The sequence below is a fragment of the Camelus dromedarius genome, chromosome 2 (assembly GCF_036321535.1).
Source record: "Camelus dromedarius isolate mCamDro1 chromosome 2, mCamDro1.pat, whole genome shotgun sequence".
NCBI classification, from domain to species: domain Eukaryota; kingdom Metazoa; phylum Chordata; class Mammalia; order Artiodactyla; family Camelidae; genus Camelus; species Camelus dromedarius.
This window is the reverse complement of record NC_087437.1, coordinates 72739057-72764998: the sequence shown is the minus strand read 5'-3', so window position 1 is coordinate 72764998 and position 25942 is coordinate 72739057. Positions and strand designations below refer to the sequence as shown.

Genomic DNA, 25942 nt, shown 5'->3' with positions numbered 1-25942 from the left:
TCACATCTGAAATATGTCTGTGATCAGCACAAGTATAGCTCTGCTCCCTTTCCAACTGCTGCGTAAGCAGTATCGTGCCAGGCTTCAGAGAGCCCCTGCCTTGGGGTGACGGTGCCAGCATTGATGAGCATTGTATAGAATTGTCATAAAGTGTATTAGCACAATAAATTAAAAAGGATAGTCCAGTCATTTAATCGTAGTGTGAGGTCAGGGCATGTTTAGGAAGAGAAGAGTGAGAAACCAAGAAGCACGTGGAAGAAAGGAAACACTAGCGATGAGCCCCAGAATGGGGGTGAGGAGAGGGTAGGGGGTGCATGCCGTTCAGTTAGGGGCTCCTTGGGCAGGGTTCCAGTTGCTGCAAGGGCGAGTGGCCTGAGTTAAGTGGTCTAATAACCCTCACAGGTTGCCTCTCGGGCTTTCTGGCCTTGGGTTTTATAAGAATCCAGAGACAGTTTGTAGTAGCCTGTAATGAAAAAGAATATGTGTATGTACATATATGTATGTGTGTGTGTGTGTGTGTGTGTGTGTGTATAACTGAATCACTATGCTACACACCAGAAACTAATACAACGTTGTAAATCAACTATACGTCAATTAAAAATAAAGTACAAATGCATATACACTTTGATATTAAAAAAAGAATCCAGAGACAGTCTCTTCAGTTAGTACAACAGAAAAGATGCCTATGTAATAAGGAACACCAATTTAGTGTCTGCAAAATGTGTAAATAAAACTGCTGTGTGCTAGTCTCCACAGACAACCTCACCCAGAATTTTCCAAAAATAAAATTTTAGAATAACTCAGACAAAACAGCCTCACTCTTGTCTGCTCCTCTTCTCTGGGAACCTCATTTCATACTTTCATCTGTCAGCCAGTGAAAGGTTCAGTGCTCCTTCTGACCCAAGTAAATATATTTTTCCAGATTTAAACTTCGTGGTGACTGGTTTTCAATTTTTTTTTAATATAAAAATCTTTTTGATATATGAATGATTACTCAGAACCCTAATACACAAAACAGACAAAAATTATATTTAACTCAGCTTGTTAATATTAACATGTTATATAACAGACACTGCTCATGTGGCTCTGTTTACAGCCATCCTCAGCTTTGTCTGCTCCCGCCCTTCCCACCCCTGCTCTTTCCCAGACACCACCAAGCACAGGGCGAGACCAGCCCACAGGAGGGTTGTACAGACGGTGGTTCAGGCTGGACTTGACCCCACAGGCACCACGCCCCTTCAGCCTGTCAGCAAGGTGAATGGCCCTGGTAGGCGTGAAGGGCAGCAGACGTGAGTGTTGAGAGCTACAGTCATAGGTCTCCATGTGGATCGTGCCCCGGCCTCTGTGCTTGGCCTCCCGAATATTAACTGGGTAACTTTAGAAGAGCTGTAAACTAAGGCACAGAAAGTGTGTCGGTAAATTGGTAGGATAATACTACTGAGACGGAATGGTTAGCATTATCTCATCAATTTGCAATAGTATTATTGACTCTGAGTTCACAGTGTGCTGGGAGGCCTGTGTTTTTCAGATTCTTTCTCATATATGAAGTGCCCTACAGACAAAAGTTTTATTGCTCAATTTTCTGCCTGCTTTGAAACACTGACAAGGTTTACTTTTACCTCCAGATTTTATTTCACACTTGTTTTCAGAAAATAAAGTATTATCGTTTTCCCATGAACTATTGGAAGATCTTTTACAGCAAATGTTTGAGAGATACACAGACTTTCTCTTTCACAGAAACTGGTGGAAACCCACAGAGCATGGTATTAATTAAAACAGTGTTTCCCCAGGAAGAGCAAAGACAAACACAAAAATATGGTCCATGTTCAAATAAGTTAAGGAAATGCTGAGTTAAATGCAATTAAACAGATTTATTTTCTACTGAATCCTCAAGGCTGTTATTTTTCAATCTAGCTTTTTATTATTGTTATTGGGGGAAAAGGACATTCACTGTAGTAAAAACTTCAACATAAACTAAGTCTGTATAATGAAAGGAGTCTCTTTCCAATCACAGAAGTTCTGACCTTCTCTAATACTGATAGACCTGAAATATCCTTTCAGATTTTCTCTGCTCTTTTTCATATATTTTTCAGTATGAATAGGTATTCTTTCTTCTTCAGTACAGTTGGGACCAAATTATTCACTCTGTTTCTACTTTTCGTCACGTAACAGTATTTCAAGACTTTCTCTAATGAGTACATGTAGATTTACCTCAGTCTTTTCAGTGGTTGTGTGGAGTCCGTTGTAAGGCTGGTCTGTAATTGAATCAGTTCCCTATTAAAGCTGCAGCAGACCTTTTGCAGCCTTATGCCATCACAAACACAAATCCACGTGCACATGCCTCAGTAGCTCTTACACAATACAGTTTTGGAAGCAGAATTACTGAGTAAGATTTGGGCATTTTTCATTGTGTATGTTTTACCAAATTGCCATCCAAAAGAGGCTTTCTTATTTGCATTTCCATCAACAGGATATGGCAGAGTCGCTTCCTCTGCATCCTCAACCATGATTTGGAGATTCTTTGATACACTTGCATGCGTTATGATCCCTGCAGAGTTTAAATGATAAAATATTTCAAGAAGTTATTATTCTTATTAGTCATCACAGAGTGATGCTGTTTGTTTGGTGGGTGGTTTGGTCGTTTGTTTTTGTTTTGTTTTACAGTTTCTTTGCCTTTATGGCAAGTCCGAAATCTTTGGAAACAGTTTGGAAAACACTGCACTGAAAGGACATTAAATTATTGATGTGAAGCTCTGTTGGGAACAAGATAAAAAATCAGGCATGCTAGACAAGAGATTTGATAGGAAAGAAATATAAGCAGAACATAATTTTAAAGTCAAAAAATGCACTCGTTACAAATTTCACTACAGCAGGTCTACATATTAATACTTGCATTACAACCACTGTCTTGGAGAATGTGGGGAAATCGTTTGTATTGATGTCAGTAGTGTTTACACTTTGTGTGCTAACCTGACACTCAGTAGTTCTGGGTAAATTCTGACTGCTAATTTGGTGAAGAGCCTTGGGCAAAGTCACTCAGTCATTTTCATTTGGGCCTGATAATTCTAACCTTGTTTCTTTCTTTCTTTCTTTTTTTTTTTTTTTTTTGCAATATAGGATGGGGCTAATGCATAACCTCTATTATCTGAATTAATCTTAGATATTTTAAATACTAGATAAATATTTTAATGATGATAATTGTAATGAAATTATTTTTTCTGACCATTAGTGGTGATACAGTATTTGTTTTAACGTTCATTTACCATTGCAGACAAGCATGAAGCTAAATTAAAAGGAGTAATATACTTTCAAGCCATTGAAGAAGTATATTATGATCACCTCAAGAATGCTAACAAGGTAAATGTTGAATTTTAGATTTCTGCAATGTGAATGCATAACTAAGTTAGGGAGAAGATGTTTTTTGAATTCTAAGCAATTTAGATTTGTCTTTCTGACATAACAGATATGGTCAGAATAGTGTTGAAAAAGTAAACATACAAGTAATTAGTGCAGCTAATCTTTTTGTTAAAAAAAAAGTCACGACAAAATGAGGAAGTATTCTGGATATATTGATTTAGAAGACCCTGCCAAGTAACTCTTTACTAGGGTCCTAAGAAGGAGCTACTACCTAGCTATGAGAAGGATCATGAGGAAATGTCTTAGTAAAGCAAAGATGAACAATTTATTGAGCTATTTATGGAGCGCCCACAAGCAGCTAGGTACCCTGCTAGAGCTTTATAAAATAGCTGCTAAGAAAATTGGTGAGCTCTTTGTGAGAGTTCTTGTGCAGAAAGGCCAGAAAGATAGCCAATCTTGAGAAAGGTTGTATTAGAGCAAAAGTAATAGCTATGTAGATTTCTATAAATTGGAACTTTTAATGAGGAAGAAGCCCTCACGTATCTCTGTGTTGTATTTAATGGTATCATTTCAAGATGTTTTACATTATTTTCCTTTTTTTAATTTTTAGAGTCCTAATCCATTACTCACCTTCAGCGTCAAGACGCATGACAGAATCTACTACATGGTGGCCCCATCGCCAGAAGCCATGCGCATCTGGATGGATGTCATAGTTACCGGGGCAGAAGGCTACACTCACTTCTTGTTGTAGTGAACTGGCCCAACAGTCCACTTCAGGGCAGACTGCAATAATCTCTTACAAGAATGAAGCCATACTCAGTCCCAGGTGGAATGACCCAACAGACCCATCCCTTTAACTGTGTATACTCAGAACTGCTTTCATATTCACAGGAAGTTTTCATTTATAAATGAGAAAGAAGGGGCTTTTAATTCAAAGCTTGACCATAAATAATTCAAAGCTTGATCATAAAAAGCAAAAGAATTGAAGCACCTACGAGAAAGAAAACTATTTTGGTAAATAGCATCACTTGTAGGAACATTTCTTACAAACTATTTTTTATCAGTTGTTGATTTTGGTGAAATAAACTAAACTGTTTACAAAATGTCTGTATGTACTTGGAAATATGAAATTGTCTTAGCACCCAAATCATTGGCATTGACATTATTGGTAATCTAATCAACTGGCTTTTTTTTTTAAGGAGCATTTTGCTGAAGGTTATTTTATAAATATAAGCAAAGGGCTTGATGGGGAATATGTTGTAAGAGGAGTTTTGTCCTAATTTCTAAGTACTACACCAAAACCAAAGACTTGGCATGACTTCTGTCTAACAGTAGTAGTTTCAAGTGATGAACTGCATTTCGTGTTACTCTACATTTTTTAATAGTACTTTGACGCCAACAAGTGCCCAAGAAGTTGACTTTGAAGAGTTGCCAACAGCATAAGTTGCTGTACATACGTAGCAAACCACTTTTTGTAAAAGAAGAAAGAATAAAAAGCCATGTGTTTTAGGAAAAGAAGTGGTCTTAGACATTCTGTCACATTGGGCAATTTAAAATAAAGAGAATATTTTGGAGCTTGTTTTGCTGAGACGTTCTCCATTCCCAGTGCTGAGAATAAAGGCAACCAGTAGCCTATTTCCTTTAGATTGTCTGATTTCTCTGTTGTGGAGTACACATTGTCAATTGCAGCCTCAGATGACATAACCATGAAATCAGAGCTCTGTTTTCACCAAAGAACAGACCAATTAAAATACTTATTTACGGAAGTATTGTAGTTCCATTAAAAGGCAAATGAAGTTCAACTTAATGTTCTCTGTAATGTACTATTTTATTATGTTTTTCCTTATGATTAGCCTTTTTTTAGAGTTAAATTAATTTTTGTTGAATGAAATGACTTCAGGCAAGTCTCTTTTGTAATGGTTCTTAAATGCCATTTATCCTGGTTTGTCATGCTGTGTGTTTGTAAGTATGAATGTACTCTCTCCTAAAACTTACCTAATAAATAGAAGTAGAGAATAATGATGTTACTTGCTAGTACAAGTGAAACGAGTAAATTAGAAGTGTCTGTAAAATCGTCAGGCCTGACGGAGTAGAGTTTTTTTTTCAATTTGCAGTGGTTTGTATACATGTTGCCAATAATAAGATTTTGCAACTGGATGACACATGATTTTACTTGAACAGTGAAAGACAAAATCACAGAAGACATCTTTATCATCTGTTTTTTTTTTTCAGAGATCCCCCAAACCCTGTAATGATCTAAGAGAGTGAAATACATTTGCTAAAATTTTATTGGTTAATGTAAACATACAACTTTTCTGAACTGTACTTTACTTTCTTCAAAGGATTGTAAAGATACTCTAATCAACTTTATATCTTGCATGATGTAGTAAACCTTTTAAATATGTGTGTTAAAATATGTTGAGTTTGGATTAAAATGTTGACCAGATTTCCCATTTGCAAATAAACGCATCTCTCATCAGGAAGTTACCTATTGGTAACATGACAGGGGATGGCGTAATCAGCAAAAGTCAATTACAGAATTTACATAAAGGTTGTTGTGTGCCAACGTTATGACTTTTACTTTATAAACAGAAGTAATCAGAAGCATCTCTGGTCACGTTCCTGTTGATAACAAAAGGAAGTAACCCCTGAAAAATCTGACATCTTATTGTCCCTTTGCACAGATGCAATTATTACTGGGGACTGAAGGACTGTGTCTACATGTCCTTCCATCTGACGGGGGAAAAAATCACGCTGGTGTGAAGTTAAAGCTCTAGGGCTTTACTTGGTGGGGATATCATTTGTCTTTCTGAACTAAGGCAGCAGATTTCAGAAAAACTGCCTTCAACAACATGTCTTTCAAACCTGTTAATGAAGGCAATATTGACAGTAGGAAATAAATTTGTCTACTTCAAGCCCATGACTGTCAGTAAAAGCATCTTCACTTGACACTAGCCACAGTTTTTCCTGATTTCTTACACTGATGAAGGTGGATAGAGAAAATAATCCATGAGTTTCCCTGTTTTTTTTGTGCCATGTTTTTCCCACTCTGAGGACAAGTCAGCTTTTTGTTTGTTTTGTTGCCTATAAAATGTAAGAATACCTGCAAAAATAAAGGGAGAGAATAGGAACAGGAATGACTGAGAATACTTGAAATTATCCAAAACCATAGGAAGAAGTGTTTATTATTAAGATATAAAGGATGGTTTAGTGATGTGTATTGGGCATCACCTTCGTGATTTAGTCCCTTTGGAGTCTTCAACAGGCTTTTAATGGTGAGCTGGCAAAATAGCTCAGTAAGTTTTGGAGAAAGCTGCTAAAATCAAGCAGCTGTCCTTGCTCTGTTTCTGGCATTACACCTCTTAAGAGATCCATGGAGTTTTTATTTATCCAACTTTCTCTGTGTTTTAATAGGACAGGTTCTCAAGACTCCAGAGTGGCTGGATTCACTGTACCCAGCCTTTGCCTTTAACTCTAGCACCAGTCATTGCTCCAAAACTTATGACCAAGATAGTAAAGTGGCTTTCACTCCAAGTATTAAACCAGCCACAGTAACTTTTAAATAGAAAGAAAGAAAAAAAACTAGGTAAGGCCTTCTTTGTTGATGCTTGAGGCCCCCAGAAATTGCCTTGAAGGATTTAAGAGCTAGAATCTAGAAATCCTTGTACTGAATTTATTCAACCATCTTTTTAATTGTCCATTCCTTTTTTTTTTCTGTTTGCCTCTTAAAAATGGTGCTATAGTAGATAACACGCATCCTTATGAACTAGTATTTTTTTCTGCAGGACAGGCACTAATTGGAGCCACTGGGTCAAACAGTATTGAAAATGCTGCATATTTTATATTGTCATAGGTGTGGTCAGATCACTTGTCCAAAGAGTTTAGCAGTTTACCCTCCCACCAACCATACATGAGTGACAGTTTCCAAGCATCCTTGCCAATAGTTGCTCTTTTTAACCTCTGCCAATCTGATGGGTAGGAAAAGGCATTTTTTAATTCATTTTTCAATTAGTGAGGTTGATCACTATGTTTACATATATGAACTGCCTATTCACAGCTGCTGGCCAATTTTATTGGAATTACATTTTTTTTATTTCTAACTGAAGAGAAGTATTAATGTTCTGATATCTATGCGGTAAAAGCAATTTTTATAGACTCATTTGACTCAAGGTGCCTTTTTTTGCCAAAAATTAAATTCGTATACATTTTTATTCGTTATGATTTTGGGATTTCAAATCTTGCTTAAGAAAAGTCACTTCTATCCCTGAACTATAAATTTTTCTCCTAAAGTGTATTTAATCCTTTCAGTTTTATTCTTTCGTTGAGATCGTTTTATCTACTGGCATTTATTTTTGCATACAGTTATGAAGCAGGAGTCAGAGTTCAATAGTTCAGCAGTCCGGCATACAAATAGCTAGAACAAAAACAAACTGAAATGGGGCGAAAGAGCGGCGAATGTTCGATTCAACTCCAAGTATTTACACAAGCAGGTTTCAGGTCAAATCTTGGAACCATTTCCGGTACCAGTCAAAACTGTCAGGGATGAGAACGACTTGTAACGCAGCGAGACTAGCATTTTATGTTTCCACTCCTTAGTGTCCTTGGGATGATGGGATGGTTTCCTGGAACAGTGGATAGGATTGCTCTCCGCGCTTCCAATCCTGGAGTGTTTACCCACCGAGAAAGCAGCCTACCGAGACGTTCAAAACGTTCCAAACTGTCATAGTCAAAACCTCCACAGCCGAACAGCCCAATAGCGAAAGGCTGGGAGGAGCGAGGACGCTCTGCGCATGTGCGCCCTCCGGGTGGTGAAAATCGTACAGGCGCTGTTTACCAAGTTCCGCCTTCCAGCCGGGGGCGCATGCGCAGCCTCGGTTCCTGAGCGCTGTGCGCGTTTCCGTAGGTCGGCGCGGGGCGAAAGGACCGCTGGGAAGATGGCGGGGCTGGGCAAGGCCGCTGTGGCGGCTTGGGAACCTTATCGCAGGTGGGGCTGGGCGGCCGTCTCCTTCGGTGTCCACCGTGGTCTCGGCGCGTTGCTTGCACGGAAGCCCGAGCGGGCGCCACGGTGGCTCCCAGGTCAGTGTCCGAATGTCTGGTGTAGGACGTGTTCTTTCGAGCATCCCTAGTTCTGTCAGTTCCTGTCCCATTCGCTTTTGGCGCCACATTCGGAAATGCTGTTCTCAGGTTCTCGGTACCCCAGTTCTAAGCGCTTTCGACAGTTCTGTGAAGGCTGTGAGGAGAGCTCTGCCGGGCCCTGGGGTATCCTGGACAAGCGGGGCGGTTGATGGAGTTACTCTGCAGTCGAAGGATCCTGTTCTCTCCCGGCCTCCCCTGCGTGAAGTGCCAACAGAAGGAAAATTAGATGCGTATTTAATGCGTTGGACTGTTAGTTGCTTTTTTTTTTTCTTTCTGCAGGTTTTAAGGGGCGTATAGATCTTGACTACTGCCCCCGCTTGAGGGATTTTACAGTATGAACATTTTCTTTGTAAAGGTGTAGACGCTGTTATCAATCCTAATTTCTAGGGTTTTGGGGGTTTTTTTCCCGATTATCCCAGCCCAGTAAAAAGCATAATCATTACACTACAAAGGAAATTAGAATTTGGACCAAAAATTAGAGCACCTGAATATTTCTTTTATCTTGTGTTTGATTCTTCTGCGTCTAACCCCACCTCTACTCCCAACCCCCGCATAAACAGTCCGTCTTTCTGAAATGTGTCTTTTTATTTTTTGGTTTTGTTGTGTTCACACCCTTGCCACACAGCTGTCATATGCATGGTACTTGGAATGGGAATTGTCATAGCAAATACCCTTTGTTTTGAGTTAAAAATTTTAAACATAATCCGTTTAACTTACATTTAATTGTACACAACCAAAAGGCTATTATGTATCTGTTCCTCTAGCAAAGTGTACTATGTCAGTTCATTAATAAGAGTATGATACTCTTTCATCTATTTAGTAATCATTTATTGAGCACTTAAGCCCCAGGCTTTAAGCTAATCCTTACAGTACAAAGATCATTTATGAATATAGTGCTGAGAACCTGACCACTTATAATTCACCAAGATTAAATAAATTATAATTGGTTCATGGAGAAATTCTTGGGAAGTAATGTGGAGAAGAGGATAGGTAGGAGTTTTTGAGTGCTGAGTTAAGGAAATGGAAAATGAACATGTTTGCTGCTACAGCCTGCCAACCAACATAACTGGCTTCTACTAGCATTGTTTTTCACTAAAAGGTTTAAATTTGGCATATTTCACTATACATTGAAACTCTCAAACAGGCTTACATGTAGAAGGGAGGTAGCTTTAAGGCCTTCAATTCAGTTTTTTTTTTTTTTAAATCAACTTCTTAAATCCAAAACAAGGAAAACTTCATCGGCTCACATGGAGGAGACTGAGAAGTTCTCATTTGCCACAATAAAGTGGAGAAAAGTTTCATGTAATACAAAGAAGAGGTTTCATTGGTCCAAAAAAAGACTTTAAGGGAATACACAAATCTAATTTCTTTGGAGGGAGGAGGGTGGGATTATAAATGACTTTGTTTTTTTAAATATCTTTCTACTTTTTTTAAGAGCAAGTATTGATTTTATGGTAGGGAAAGAGCTTTTAAAACAATGAAATGAAATATCCTTGTTAAGGTTTACCATTTGTGCCTTTGTACTTAAATTGCACTAAGATTTGTGTGCACCATTCACAAAAACCAAAGCAATAAGTAGAACAGTTTTTCCAAAAATGAGACAATCATATATTTATACAAGGTTACTTGTGAAGAGGGGCGGGTATAGCTCAGTGATAGAGTCCGTACTTAGCATTGCATGAGGTTCTGGGTTCCCCAGTACCTCCGTTAAATAAACAAAAACAAACAAACCTAACTGCCCCCCCAAAACAAACAAAAACCCTTAGAATAAAGAGAACAAGTTTACTTGTAAAGAAATTGCTCACTGAACCCACTTCAGTGGATACAGAAGCATGATTAGCTACGACCATGGCCCATGATTTTATGGGTGGAGAGGGAGCAATAAAAGGGGCACAGCACATCCCTTGAAGCACTTTCCCAAGGGCAGACCCAACTTGTTTCTCCCCCTCCCCACCAAAAAGTAGAGGATGTGAAACTCCTCAAACATTAAAAAAAGTTAAAAGAAGACAAAAATCTCAAGAGAGGGCTAAAACTAGTGCAGGTAAATCTGAATGTTGATCGATAATATTTAAGACACAATGTAATAGCAACAGGAAGACATTTTTGCCCTAATCTCTCTTTTGTTGCCTTGAAATTTCCTCCTCATTGTGTATTTTAGAAGCATCAAGACTGGACCTTGCTCTAAAAAGGTACTGATTTTGACATGATTTTTAAATGTATCATGTACAGACTTAAGATTTTAATACTTCAAGTCTGTATTTATTTTTTCTATTAGATGGAAATAGTATCTGACATCAGTTTGATGAGTTAAAGTTTGAAAATATGTATGGTTTTCCAAAAACTGTATTTGCAAACTATAGTTATGTTTTGTGTACTTTGTTTAGCTTGCAGACAAAAGTCATCAGTCTCTTTCCTTAGTCGACCAGACCTTCCAAACCTGGCTTATAAGAGGCTAAAAGGCAAAAGTCCAGGAATTATCTTCATCCCTGGCTATATTTCTAATATGAATGGTACAAAAGCATTGGCGATTGAGGAATTTTGCAAATCTCTAGGTCACGCCTATATAAGGTAGGAACAACACATTTTGGAGAAAATATTACTACTATTTAGCATGGCAGTAGAAAATTCTGCTCTAAGCAATTGAAACAAATGGCAGCATTTTTATAGATTAATTTATTTTAATGGTCTGTAAACTTTAATCTTTTGTAAAATGCAGTCTTTGAAAGATGATTTTTAAAAGTCTTTGTGCCACACTGACAATGCTGGCAGAAAAGGAAACTAGTGGTAATTAAGCTCCTTAAAAACAGTATTCCAGCATGACAACAAACCAGTGTACAGGTTGGCTTTCTTTCAATAATTATATTGTGGGTTTTCCTTTGAGGATTTAAGGACTTTTATTTGACCATTGTTTACTTCCTTACTTTTAAAATACGTAGTTTAGAATAATGTATGTGCTTTAAAAGCATTGTGAAATTAGTATTGTACAATTCATGTTTCCACTGAGTTTCCTCTTTCCTCTCACTTCTGTAGTCTGAGTATGTATAAGCATAAATAAGGATATGTATTGCTTAATTACAACTTGATTTCGTATTCCCTAATCTTTATTATTGATGATGATTTTAGTAAAATAACCTGTTTATGTTGTTATCATTTATTTAGTGCCTAATTTGCCAGAAGAGATAGTATGGTTTAGTAAAAAAGAGCACTGGCCTGGAATTCAAGAAACATGGGCTCTAGAATTAATTCTAGCAAAAAGTGTGACAAGATAAGTCAGTTAATAAATGTCGGACCTGTTTTCTTCATAAAAAAGGAGGAGGGCTAAAGATAATTTCTGAATTCTTTTCTAGCACTAACAGCCTAAAAATCTATTCAGCTAGTTTTTAGAAGGGTTTCAGTAACATTCATTCAATAGGTCTAGAAAATACAGCTTTTAGAAATAAAATTATAAGTAATTAGAAATAAAAATTAAAACTTTTAGACTTAAAAATAAGACTTTTATCTATTTAATGTGTTAACAGAAATTATGTCAATTATATGGATTTAGTCTTACTCCTTTTATCAAATTAACTGAATTATTTCATTTTCATGCTCAGAACTCATAAAAATTTGTTGTGACCCAAGTGTTACTCTGAAGACTGGAGTATCTTTTGCAAGTAGACTTTTTAGCACTATACTGGTGCTGTGAAATATGCAAAGAATTATAAAACACGGTCATTGCCCTTAAGGATCTTTTAATCAGGGTTGAGGAACACAAGATAAAATACATATGGGAAATCAGGCAAAAGTGTTCATCAGAATATGATTGTGTCAAGAGCAGGATACTTTATAAGGTGAGAGAAAACTGGGGATTGAAATGGATAGACTGAACTTTATAAAGGAACACTGAAAACTAGGATTTGGGTCAGAAGGAAGAGCTCTTCAGGAAGGGGGACTACCCTGAGCAAAACAGGGTAGTATCAGAAAAATGGCCATCATTCTTATTGTGTGTCCCCAAAAGAATTTGAATCAAGAAATCACCATTTTATCAGTTCTTGAACATAAATTGAAGCTGTAAGAGCAATAACCAGTTTCTGTCTCCCTACAAAACATGTAGGGGAGGTTTTCTGCATTTTGGATGCCTATGAAATATATTTTCTTTTAAAAGGTATTTTAAGTAGTCATGATGAAATCAAAAGGTATACAGACATATTAAGTGATACTACATTAAAATGTAGCTTAAGCGTAACTTTATTAACCTTTTTCAAGTATAGCCCTTCATTATAATTTTTTAATTTGTTCAAGTGCCTTTTTATTTGCTTTTATCAAACTTTAATGCAGTATAACCACTATTAACTATTGATTGCATTTTAGCTTGTTTTTAAGAGATTTTATCTTTTATTTATACTCCCAGTTTCTCAGTTTACTTTTGTTGTGATTTGAGGCATGAAATTTAGATCCTGGAGGAGGAAATATACAAGAAATAGTACGTATGACTATATGAAATGGTTTCTTAACGTCCTGTCACCATGCCTACAATAAGATTGAGTCAGAGCTCAGGAATATGACACATGGTTTAAGACTGGTATTGTCTCATGATTATTTCTAACAGAATTTTAAATTCTAGATTTCTGAATAGGTCGCAGAGTATTGAGGCTGCTAGGACAGAATTGTGTTATTGTGTTTAAAGGTTTTAAACTGATAAATATTTTTGAGTTATCTTTGTCTGTTGGTTAGGGTTCAGCAAGAATGAACTGTATTTTTTACTGGTAACCTATTAGTGTCACTGAATGCTTATATTTTCCTTTTTGAGGGCTCTGTCCGTATGTTTTGCATCTTTACCATGTATTTGGAAGGCAGCTGTAGACAGTGCAGCAACTAGTGATGTCCAATTGCCCACTGCGGGGGTTAAAGGAGAATCAGAGTCTTTCTCCCCTCTTATCTCTGTATCTCCTGGATTGAGGATAAATAATAACTGTAATTTAGACTTTGGCAGTTGCTTTATTACACTATTTCCCAAGGATCCAAAACCTTTTCACTTCATACCTAAAGAAAATTTTAGTTTCTTTCTCTATTGCTTATAAATTCCTTATCTCTGAGAAAATATGTATACACTATATATCACATGTATTTTTACATATCCACTAAAAAACACTAAAATTTATTAGTTTTCACTAGGCTTTAAATATCAGAAAAAAAGGAAAGCTTTAGATTTGAATAAAATAATTCTTTTTACTTTTACGTTCTACTTCTATTCATTTAGTATGTATTAGAATACTTAGTGCGTAGGATTTGGCCAGTATGATGTCTAGCCACTATGAAGAGCGCAGAGACAAAAATTAAATAATGGTATTTCCCCTCCAGGACCTTTACAATCTCATGGAAACAATGGGGCACATATACACACATTAACTGTCTTACAGAGCAGGCATAATAAAATGATTGTGACTAATAAAAGTGAATTCTACAGAAGTTTCATTAGGTAGAGAGTTTTTTCCAACTTATCTGGGAAGCCTTTCCAACAAAAGCTCATTTGGACTAAGCTCAGAGAGAAGATGATGGGAGAAGGTATTCCAGGTGAAGGATGAAGCATGAAACAGAGACAGAAAACAGTCTATTGTAGGAACAGCAAATTGATGAGTTCGGCTAAAACACTATTTTATAAAAGGAAATGATAAAAGGTCGAGATCTGAAATGATCAAAATATGAAGTTCTAAAAAAAAGTCTAAAGCTCTGAATTTTTGTATGTCATAAGGAGCCATTGAGGTTAATGCCATATCAATATAATGTTTCAGAAGAAGCCTGACAGGTATGAAGTAGGTCCATTTGGAGAGAGAACAGAGTCATAGAGACACAGTAAGGAGGCCACTGTGATAGGCTGGGTTTAAGGTGACAAAGACCTGCACCAAGATGCTGGTCCTCCTAAATTGAAGAGAAAGGGATGAATGTGAGAAGAAATGAGAGAGTGAGTGAGGATGCTGCAGGACAGGTAGTGTTCTGTACCCTGGAAAAACAAATTTGATTAGGACAGTCTGCCCTTAAAGAACTGATACTCCAGTCAGAGAGAGACAAATATTTAAAACTTGATTACAACACACAATATGAAAAGTGTTAATTTAGTACATACAAAAGAAAGTGACTAGTACTAAACAGCCTATATGTCAACGAAAATTCCTCAAAGTCGGTAACATGACTCAAAGGATGACTAGGAGTTTGAATAGGAAGAGAGGCTTTTTTAGGCGGTGGAAGAGCATGCCAAGGCTCAGTTAGGAACGGGCTTACCCAGGAATTGGGACTGGGGTTTAGGGCAATCTGCAGGCGTGGTGTGATGCTTCATGGTTTATTGAATTGAGATCATGAAAGAGAGGTAAAGTTCACAGAGCAGACAGACTTTGAGCCCAGTGAACTAGGAAGTTGGAGGAGAAGAAAACCAAGTGGACGGGCTAGTGATGATAACTTGATTCTGGACTTCTCTTTTCCTTCCATTAACTCAGTAAATATATACCAAGTACTGTAATGTGCAGGGGACTGATCTAGGCACAGGGAAAGCAGTGGTGAGCAAAATCTGTGCCCATGTGGGTCTTCCATTCTAGTGTGGGAGACAAACCACGAACGAATAATCAAACATCATATATAATGTCAAGTAGCAGTATTTGCTAGGAAGAGAATAGAGCAGGGTAAGGAAATAGAAGATGACAAAAGAAGCACAACTTAGATTGAATGGCCAGAGGAGGCTTCTGGAGATGGAGCCAAAGTCCTGAATGAAGCGAGAGAGCAATGGGTGGATATCTGGAGGTAGTATATTCCATGTGGACGGAGAAGCTGTTGTAAAACTTCTGAGGCAAGAACATGGGTGATGTATTCCATTAACTTCAAGAAGGAAAGTGAGGATACAGTAGGGAAGGAGAGAACAGTAAGAAATGAGATCAGAGAGGTAGTTAGGGGCTAGAGGATGGTAAGGACTTGGGATTTTACTTAAAGATTTATACAAAGCCTTCAGAGGATTTGCACAGACATGATTTTTGTTTTAAAAGGATCACTGACAGCTATGTGGGTAGTAGACTATGAGGGTAAAAAATGGAAACAGATTTATTAGGAGACTGTTGCATTAGTCAAGAGAGAGAGAATAGTGACTTGGACCAGGCTGGCAGCAGTGCAGGAGGTGAGAAAGTGAGTGGATGTGGGAAATAATTTGAAGGTTAAGCTAATAGGATTTGCTGAAATACATACTGACTTCACCACTGTAATATTTTTTAGGCATAATGATTAAAGTACTATCTTCCATAAAAATGAGAGAAGCAAATACATAGATATCTAAATATAGATAATATTTTCCCTTTTTCAAGGTTTGATTACTCAGGAATTGGAAATTCAGATGGTAACTTAGAAGAATGCACAGTGGGAAAATGGAGAAAAGATGTTCTGTCTGTAATTGATGAGTTAGCTGTAGGACCACAGGTAACTTCTTAATTACGATACTTGTTGACTGTAACTAATGATATTTGAGCTGTTTCTTTAGATATGAATATTTAATATTTTAAATGTTTAACAATCACTTTTTATATTTCAATATCAAATCAGTAAATCAGGTCTACCACTTTCACTTTCTCAAAAAATGTAAGTAGCATTTTACTTTTCATTTTACAAATTTTATTTGTCTAGTTTGCTTTCTATTATAGACCTAATACATTAACAAAAAGTAATCACGATTTTAATTTTACTTTGTGCCAAATATTAAAAGGCTGGGAGCCAGTGGATATAAGGGGAAAAACTATATACATTCTATGAAATGACTGACACCCCTACAGAAGAGAAGAATTCCTCTTTAGAACTGTGTGTATTTTTATTTTTAGATCCTGGTTGGATCCAGCCTCGGTGGATGGCTCATGCTTCATGCTGCAATCGCTCGGCCGCAGAAGGTTGTTGCTCTTATTGGCATAGCTGCAGCTGTTGATAGCCTAGTGACACAGTTTAATCAGCTTCCTATTGAGGTGAGTCCCAGGCAACCTCGGTGTATCCCTCCTGTCCCTCTTCTGCTCCCTCTTTCTTTAAATTTTGTTTGTGTGGCACCCGTCCTTTGACTTGTGTTGACCCATCTTTTGTGTTAGCTGCCTTTTAACGTATGGTCTCTTCACCGCCTTTAAGTATTTAATCTCTTGTTTAAGGTTTCTTTTTCTTCACAGTCCCTTCAAATCATTCTGCCAAATATTGGAGCCACATTAATGAAATTACACTTTAAATTCCTTGTTTTAACAGCATTTCTTTATTAATCACATTTATTTCTTTGGCTCATTTTTTGTACCTCTTATTTTGTGGCTCATTGGAAATAGTACCTTTTCTTTTGACCATGTTAGACTAGCTAATCAATTATGAAACTTTTTTTTTTAACCCTGAAAGCCTGAGATCCTCTCTCAGCAGAGTTCTGCATGCATACACTATCCAGTCACATATAGGAGATGAGATTTGTCATTTCTGGCTTAGACACTAAGTTGGCATTCTTTTTCTACCCTTAATTCTCACCTTTCAAAAAAAGTGCTTTTCATCATAAGCATGTTCTTAAGCAAATCATGATAGAAATGAGGTTTCTGAAATAACTGGAAAGGTGATTAGTTTATTATACTTTATTATTGGACATATGTTTAAGCACTAAAGTTGTCTGCAAGGATAAAGAAATAGTAAATAACAACTGTTTATTTCCGTGTCTGTTATTTTTTCATTTTGCAGTCAATTAAGTCCTCCTTGGGTATCTCTTTCCTAGGGATCTGAATTTCACCTGTGGGACTAAGATCCTAGCAGGCCTGAGGGACAGAAAGTAAAGAAAGAAAAACAGTCCAGAGCAGTGGTTCAAAAAGTGTAGTCCCCAGGCCAGTAGTGACAGCATCACCTGAGAACCTCTAGAAATCCATGTTCCTGAGCTTCGTTGAGACCTGGTGAGTCACAAACCAGGAGCATGACCCAGCAAGTGATCTGTTTTAAAAAGGCCCCCAAGTGAAGTTTGAGAACCACTGCTCTAGAGAGTGGAGGAGCAGGAGAAGGAGGAAAAGAAATAAAAAGAAGAAAGCATATGTGGTGTTGAATAGTAGCATGTCACTGACTTTTGCCTCAAGTTCTGCATTGAATCCAGGGCCATATACTATCTGTTCTAAGTTTATTATTAGTTCGCATTGTTCTTTCTAGCTCCTTAAGAAATGGCATTGTCTGCATAGTCAGGTTCTTCATATGATTTCATATCAGAGATAAAATTACAAATCTGGTCTTTCTTGCACTTATCTCTTATTTCTGAATTTCTTTTCACTTTCTTGATTGTTTCTCACTCATGCATAGTTATTCAGTCTCCTCATGATGCTAACATTGCATCTTTCTGCATCTAAACTTGTACCCCTTACTCTGTTCTTTAACTCAGTAATACAGTGCTTCTCATGGTAGTAAATTATTTCAAGAACATGGCAGATTGGAAAAGAACTGGGTAAACAATTTTTGGGGGGTTATTGATAAATGACAAGATCTGTGTAAATTTATTTTTATGTCTGTGTATCCATATCACTCAGAGGGAAGTTATGATAGATACCCCTAAGTGACTGAGAAGATCTGTAGCCTGTAAATCAGGATATATCTTTGCTAATCCTAAATCAGACCAACAAAAGGTTCTTAACAGGAACATGTTGAGCCCTTGTTAACTTGAAAGCACATGGAAGGAAAGAGCAGGGACTCTAGGATCACTCTCTCCTTCACACAGACAGCTAAAGCTTAACAAAGGCAAGGGAACAGAAGTGGAGATTTTTACCATCTTCTTTAGCCCTGAGAATGTTAAGACCCAGCACTACTCATTGTATAGGAGCTTGACTTACCTCTTAACTGACTCTGATCATTGTCTCCTTCTTTGGACACTAGAGGGCGTCAGACAGGAGGCACAGCTGTTGGAATCCAAGCTTTACAGCCATATTGCCTTGGTAGTTTCTCCTTGGTGTACAACTTATGTATATTGTACATTTTCTTTGATCAATACTGTTTTTGCTATTTCTGAACTTTCTGTTTTTACGGCTTTAGGACATATAAGATTTTGTAAAGTTAAGTTTGTTCTTCAAATGGACAGTATTCATTTGATGCAATAGCAGGTAACAGCTGGTTGGGGACAAGGACGCTTGAAATGCAACTATTATTGTGTCTTAGTAATTAACATAGTTCTCATTTCATCTAATAACTAATGAAACTAAGTTCTATTACTGAAATTACAAATTCAAGAACAATCTTGAGTAGTTTGAGGATAACTGAACATCATTTTTGCTTTAAATATTTGGTTCACATGTTGCTTTAATGCAGAGAACCCCATGATATTAATGTAGGTTCATACATTTTATAGTTTTTTAGGCTTTGAATTATTTTAAATCATTTGGAGATGGATATTTAGATGTATAGCTTTCAGATATACATCTTTTTCACTGAATCAGATCTTTCTGTAATTTTATAAAATATTTTAAAATGCCTAAATACATATAGATTATATCATATATTATTTTCCTATGTAAGTTCTTTTTTTCCTTTTATGTATTTCTAATAAATCAACAGTTTTAAACATGGAAAAATCATAATATTTTTATTAAAAATTTAAAATACAAAATTTTAAAAATACATTGTTTGTAGCTTTTCTTTCCTTATATTTTTCTTTCTTTTTGATAAGCTGTCCACCTGTTTTTCTAGACAGAAATGCCTCTCATATTATATGGTTGCAAGAGGCTTAAAGCTGTTTACATTTTGAGTTGTTGGTTCAAGTTGTGATCATCTTTCCAAAGAATTTATTATATACAGATAAACCTTTATGTTCAAAGAATTTTGTGGAAGTATTCAGCAGTGTGGGAATGGTCAAATTAATTATCTTAGATGGATTATGGTGGACAATTATGCAGTCTTTAAAAACTTTTAATAGCATTCTTTAAAATCCAGAAATATATATGTATTAAATAAATAAAGCAGCATTGAAAACTACATATAAATTGTAACAGCTAAGAATTTTGCATATTTTATATATATAAAAACCAAACCAAACACATACAGAAAAATAATGGAAAGAAATAAACCAGAATATTAGTGGTTATTATATACATGAGATAGGATTATGATTTATTTTTATACTTTTTAGATTTTTCATGTTTTCTATAATGAGTATATGTTACTTAAACTAGAAAGATTATTTAAGACAAATTATAAAGAGTAGAAATTCTTCAAGAATAAAAGGATCCCCAGTGTTTCATTTTAAGAGCAGAAATGATATTATTGCTCCGTTTTCAGAAAGTATTTAGAAGACTTTTTTGTCATTCAAAACAACAAATTTTTTCTCATTCCAAAAGACTCTGAAAGGCAAAAACTACCCTTTTTTTTTTTTTACATTTAGCCTAAAATTGGGTGTGTATAATTGCCCCAGAATAACCACTGTCTTATTTTTCATTTTTAGTTTCGTGCTTGATTCTTCTCCCCCTCCCCCCACCACATCCTCTATTTTAGTAACTTCTCCTGTAGGCTAATTTTAGTTTTATGATTTTGAAATCTGAACAATTTTTATTTCTAAGGTTTGATTTTATGTAATATGAATGCTACCTGAACTTACTCCAAGGAATTATTGTACTTTGCTCCCCTTCATTTTCCTTTTCAGTTGGGGTGAAGCATCACCTGATTGAAGATGTTACATGATAAAGTTAGTTAAATCTAAGTTTGAATCCTAGCCACAATAGTTATTGCCTTTTAACTTGGAACATTTAACTACTCTGTTTAATATCCTCTTTTGTAAAAATGAATAACAGAATTATTATCAGGATCTTATGAGATACTGCATGTAGAATACTTACCACAGTTCCTTGCACAGAGTATTTAATTTTTGATAAGGATCATTGTTACATGTTAGCTCTTTTCTTCTTCTTGAAGAACTGCTTTCCTTAGCTTAAGACTATTGCATGTGTTAATGTTGCATAAATACTTTTATCTTCTTCATTTTCCCCAATAGACAAAAAAGGAAATAGAGATGAAAGGCGTGTGGTCCATGCCATCAAAATACAGTGAGGAGGGAGTTTATCGCGTTCAGTACAGTGTCGTTAAAGAAGCTGAGCACCACTGCTTGTTGCACAGTCCTATTCCCGTGAGCTGCCCCGTCAGGCTGCTCCACGGCATGAAGGATGACATCATTCCGTGGCAAACGTCCGTGCAGGTTGCTGACCGGATAGTCAGCACAGATGTGGACGTCATCCTCCGAAAACACAGCAATCACCGAATGAAGGAAAAAGCGGACCTTCAACTTCTGGTTTACACTATTGATGACTTAATTGATAAGCTTTCAACTGTAGTTAACTAGGATCACATTTTTAGTTGCTTGGAAACTAAAGGACCCAGAAGATTGGCAGAAGGATGATAGATGAAGGACCCTGATGGGTAGAAGGTTTTTCCTCTTATCCCTACTTTGTAAATATCATGTGGATATTTATGGAATGATGTATTTGCACACGTAATACAAATTGTGAAGAAAGTACAGCTGCTACTTAGAAAATTTTCTCCTTCCTTCAATCTTTGATTTTTTTTTGTCATTAAAGTATGTCCTATTTTTGTATTCAAGAGATGTTTACCTTGTAATGCTTATGTTTACTGTGCCAGCTCTTGTGTTCTCTTCTAGTTAGAATTCCTAATAAAGCTTGATTTTTTTTGTTTATGTTTGGTATCATTGTATACAGAGATATGTAAAATTACTTCTGATTTTAAAATGCAGCTCACAAAATATAGGAAAAAATTTATTGAAATAAATCTGAAATGATGAGAGAAATGTCTGAAGCATAATAAATTTTTAAAAAACTATTATTTTATATAGTCTGCATGTTATATTTGAGCTTAAAATCAAGGTTATTCTATTTTAAGGGCTCAAAACTTTATAGTAATATAAAAGATATTTCATTTCTAAATTTTGGCTTATATGTTATGCAGTTAAATGAGGGAGCTTAATCTTAAGTGATGATATAATATTCCCATATTTGGATTTCACATTCCAAAAGAGGAAATTAATCTTTATATATTATTACCTACTTGCAGGACATTCCTTTTTTATTAATATGTGCTTTAAGTGCAAAGAGCCAAGTGACTGCCATCTAAATCAGAGGGCTTTCTAAAATGTAGAGATAGTAAGAAAATATGAAATGGAAATACAAAGGCTTTTTTTAATACCTAAAATAAGCTTGTGTAGTAATCAGTCTTGATATTATTGAGTTTGTGTCTCTAGGCTTTTAAGTTTGACTGGACTTTATTCAGCCTGCTTAGGTTACATCTGTCAGAGTAAAACTTTCAGTTGACAACACATCAAACACATTACATATGCATATATATATATATATTTATATATAATGGGCATGTGTTAAAGATTTCTTTAACTCATTAATAAGGGAGCAAGCAGATGGTAAACCTGGATCCAAGGACAATTCAAGAAGCATTCATAGGTATTGAAGAATGTTGGGATAAAATTCCTGTGCAGAAAAGAGTTAACATAGCAGAACTGACCACTTACCCTCAGAGAGACCTACTTACCAGGTTTCCCCTTGGCTGGCATCTGGGAACTCGGATTTTAGGAGTGCTCCACAATCCCAGAACTGGTCAAAGTGGTTCACGGCGCCTACACTGTCTGTACAAACAATATGGTTTGTGCTGGACAAATGTTTCCTTCTGTGAGTCTGGAGCTTTGGCAGGTGCCAGGCGGAGACTACCTAAGTGACCAGCTCCCAGTAAACACCCTGGGCACTAAGTCTCCTAACAAGCTTCCTTGGTGGGCATTCCTCACATGCTGGCACAACTAACGCCTTGCTGAGGGAAATAAGCTCCACCTGTGTGACTACTGGGAGAAGATTCTTAGAAGCTTGCGCCTCGTTTCCCTGGACTTTGCTTCATGTGCGTTTTTCCTTTTCTGAGTTTGCTCTGTATCATTTCACTGTAAGAAATCATAGCTGTGGGTAGAACTATATGCTGAGTTCTGAGAGTCCTCCAAACAAATTGTCACACCTGGGGCTGGCCTTGGGGACACCTGACACACATCCAAAGCAGATTAATATCCTACAGGGCAATAAAATACAACCTAGGAGTTATCTTTTATATTGAACAAAAATCACTTACAAACCAAAAATACACAAACCGTCTTCAAGCGGGTTGTGGAAGGATGGCAGGGTGGTTCAAGGGCGGACGCCATCCAGACACTGACAGGCACGATTAGAAAGATGAAGCAGAAAGGGCCCCTGTCCGTGAGAGTTTTCTAGGGGTAAACATAATTATAATAAGGTGTGATAAGTATGATTAGCGACTTACAGTACATCTGTAGAGGCAGTACATACAGTGGTTAAAGACAAAGACCCTAGTGTTTGGGTTTCAGTCCTGGCTCACCATTTACTAGCCCTGTGACAGCCATTTACTTAACCTCCCTGAGGCTTCTTCATCTGTAAAAGGCCATAATATAAAACTATATCATAAAGTGTAAGGATTAAGCACAACACATTTAGCACAATGACACATGGGAGTCACTACCTTTTCACTTGTATTTTTTAATATGCACAAGCACAGTCCACTGAGAAACTGAAAGACACAGTTCATGGAGGTTTAGGAAGGAAAGTGGACGCAGGCAAGTGTGCAGCAGGGCTTCTAAAGCTGAACTGGATTGGACCTTCTTAACTCCAAGACCCCAAATTGGAATATTAACTGTATGATATCCTTTCAAATGCCCAACTGCTAGGAAAAGGGAGGGGGAGGATCTTTCATTGTCTAAAGATAAGAAAAGCTGTCTTAAATTTTAATTTTGCTTTGCAGAGGTTAACATCACAAATTCCAAATGAGTTTGAAGCAGTGAGATTTAGTGTATTCTAGGACATTGTTAATTACTTTACTGTTCCTTTCTACTTTCTCCCAAAGCTCTTTTTTGTCCTAAAACCACTCCATGCCATAGATTCAGTGACACGGAAAATGCTTGAAAAGCCAGCAGCCCAGAGTGCCTCTGGAACTCCAGCATTGACTTAAAAACGACATGAACCCTCTAAACAGTCTCAGCACATGCTGCGGAAGGTGATGAAGCCAATGCCCACGAAGGGGATGACTAGTGAGGCCACGGAATACATTTGCTTTGGCAGCATCTGTTGAGCTTGGAGGCATTTCCAGACTCAAATCTACACAGTATGCTCTTCTCTGAGCAGCCAATAGAAAGTTCTGTGAGGAGGAGCGGAGGAAAAGAGCTTCAGGCAAGGCTGAGTTTTATAAAGCACAGAGATAGAGAGCAAGGAGAACATTGCTTGCAAGATAGCCGTTCTGGAGGCAGTGCCCAAAGGGGATGTGTCGAATTTTCATTACATTTGAAACTGTCAAAAAAAAAAAAAAAAAAAAACCACCCAAAACTAATTTCCTAAAGAAAGAAGGGCAGGATTTAGACATAGCTTTTTAAAATCCCCTTTAATTACAGATCTAAGGTAACTTTTTAGTTTAGAAGCATCATCATGTAGTAGGTATGATTTGATTTGATGAAAAGATGTTATGTGTTGGTGCATTTAGAGAATATACCTAGAAAAATGCAGGAAATTGTTTTTAACCAAATGTGTCTTTTGAGGAAATTATCCTTCCCAGATGGACTCTTTTCTTGGGCTTTCAGATTTTTACTGACAGATAAACTTTTACTAGAAAAGAAGCTCAAATCTTAGCTTTTCAGTAAAGCCTTTCCTGACTCATCCTCATCTCTCTGTCCAAGAATTTTGTCGCTAGGTCCTCTGTGCTCTCCCATGAACAGCACTCTGCTCACGCCTTTTTGATAGAACTTACTGCTTTGAAATTGTGTTTAGATGCCAACCTCCCTCTCTCAAAGGACCATTGAGATCAGGAGCTTTGTAGTGACATTGTTTATCCCCAGGCATCCCTGACATGCTCCCTCATCTCCTTACCCACCTTGTAATGTTCATATTCCCTCCGCTCCAGCCTCGTCACGACTCTCACGCAGCTTCCTCACCTTGAGCAACTTCACCCACGCTCCTGGTTTTAATTGCTACCTGCATGCAGATGATTCAAGTACGTTCCTGTACTCCAGACTTTTCTCTTAAGCTCCAGATGCATAAAACCAACTGCCTAATGACTGAGATTGACAGTGGCAGCCCTCCCAAATGCAATAAGCCCTATTATCTTTCTGCCTTGATCTCCCCTCCACCTATCAGTCCCCTTACAATAAATGTATAACCCCTGTTATACAAGTCCAGGCTGTGAGTCATTCTAACCACTTAACCATCTCCTTTTCCTTCGCCCAAATCAGATCTGATTGTTCTCTTTCCCTGTGAAAACACTCAAACTCTTTTGCACAATACATTAAGTCCAGTGGCAAGGCTAGTAAATATTTAACAACTATCTTCCCAGGGGGAAAAAAAGCCCAGATTTATAACGTTTGCCAAAATCTATGGCATAAATATTCCCATCATAGCTGATTTCAAGCTGCCACAGTGACATCACTGAACACAAGGAAGCTGGAAATAAACAACCAGTAGCCCATTATATAGTATATACACAATATAGAGACAATAAACATAAATATGTTTAAAAACATGGGAGATAGTCAAATACAGCAAAATAAATTAGGCAGTGACTTTTTTGTGATATAATTTATTCAAATATAAATTTACATCATTTAATTGCTTATGGTGGCTGAGTTTAACAACTGGCTTTCAAAATTCCTGAAAATTTAATCATGGACACTTGCAAGCACACTATTTGAAGATCTGTAGCCTGCCTGACATTCCAGCTATAGTTTTCCTTCTGTGTGGCTCTTCCTTTTAACCCTTCCTTTGTTGACACTAGAATATTTTTACCTTTTTTTAAAAAATTGAAGTATAGTTGATTTACAAAGTTGTATTAGTCTCTGGTGTACAGCATAGTGATTCATTTATTGTTTACAAGTTTAATTTGCTACTAGACCATGCTGTCATGTCTCATTCATTCTATTTTTTAATCTCAGATACATAGACCCTTTAAAAAATTGTTGAAATAATTAACTATAATATTAAAAGGCATTCAGGAAATGGAAAATTGAGCCAATTTCCACTGTCAGTCCCCAGGGGATCAAGCGGTTTTTTTCTCTAAAGACTTCCTGTGGATTTTTGGACACTTCTAACCTATGCCTTGCATGGACACCCCTCTTTGCCACTGTATCCTCTCCAGAGCCGTGATTTTGATCATTCACTTACAGCACCCCACATATTTTGTTACAATGGGAAAAAAACCTCTGGGTACAAAAATCTGTAAAACAGTCTGGAAAAAAAAAAGGGGGGGGGAGGCAAAGGTACATCTTTTAGAATTGTTTTTGACTTGAGATAACAAACTGACATCTCCCCCAGAGCAATTCCAAGCCAAGGAGGAAGTAACATGCTTTCTGTCTGGGTCTCTGTTTCCTTAGTCCCAGGTTAGAAGTGACCTTCTTGCGGCCACCCAAGATGCAGCT

General features: G+C 36.9%; 2 protein-coding genes across 15 annotated transcripts in view; both read left to right on the top strand.

Annotated features, from left to right (window-relative positions):
* PHLDB2 (pleckstrin homology like domain family B member 2) overlaps positions 1-6272 on the top strand; it is a 208185-nt gene extending 201913 nt beyond the window's left edge. For all 14 annotated transcript variants that reach the window (XM_064495515.1, XM_064495534.1, XM_064495531.1 and 11 more), the window contains 2 exons: positions 3272-3357; positions 3968-6272. In XM_064495515.1, coding sequence (XP_064351585.1) covers positions 3272-3357; positions 3968-4108 — 227 coding nt within the window. In that variant the 3' untranslated portion in view covers positions 4109-6272. The remainder of the gene's footprint in view (positions 1-3271; positions 3358-3967) is intronic.
* A 1988-nt stretch (positions 6273-8260) lies between these two features.
* Positions 8261-21311, top strand: ABHD10 (abhydrolase domain containing 10, depalmitoylase). Its single transcript, XM_010985063.3, has 5 exons — positions 8261-8433; positions 10878-11061; positions 15816-15927; positions 16323-16460; positions 20465-21311. Exons 1-5 carry the CDS (start codon positions 8292-8294, stop codon positions 20807-20809), a joined length of 921 nt encoding a protein of 306 aa, XP_010983365.3. The 5' UTR covers positions 8261-8291; the 3' UTR covers positions 20810-21311.
* The last annotated feature ends 4631 nt before the right edge of the window (positions 21312-25942 follow it).

Bases quoted from the DNA above. Each gene is read 5' to 3' on its own strand.
- ABHD10 (XM_010985063.3), top strand. From the start codon at position 8,292: ATGGCGGGGCTGGGCAAGGCCGCTGTGGCGGCTTGGGAACCTTATCGC. The intron at 11,062-15,815 runs GTAGGAACAACA...CCCTTTTTCAAG, and splicing joins CTAGGTCACGCCTATATAAG to GTTTGATTACTCAGGAATTG. The intron at 15,928-16,322 runs GTAACTTCTTAA...TTTTATTTTTAG, and splicing joins AGTTAGCTGTAGGACCACAG to ATCCTGGTTGGATCCAGCCT.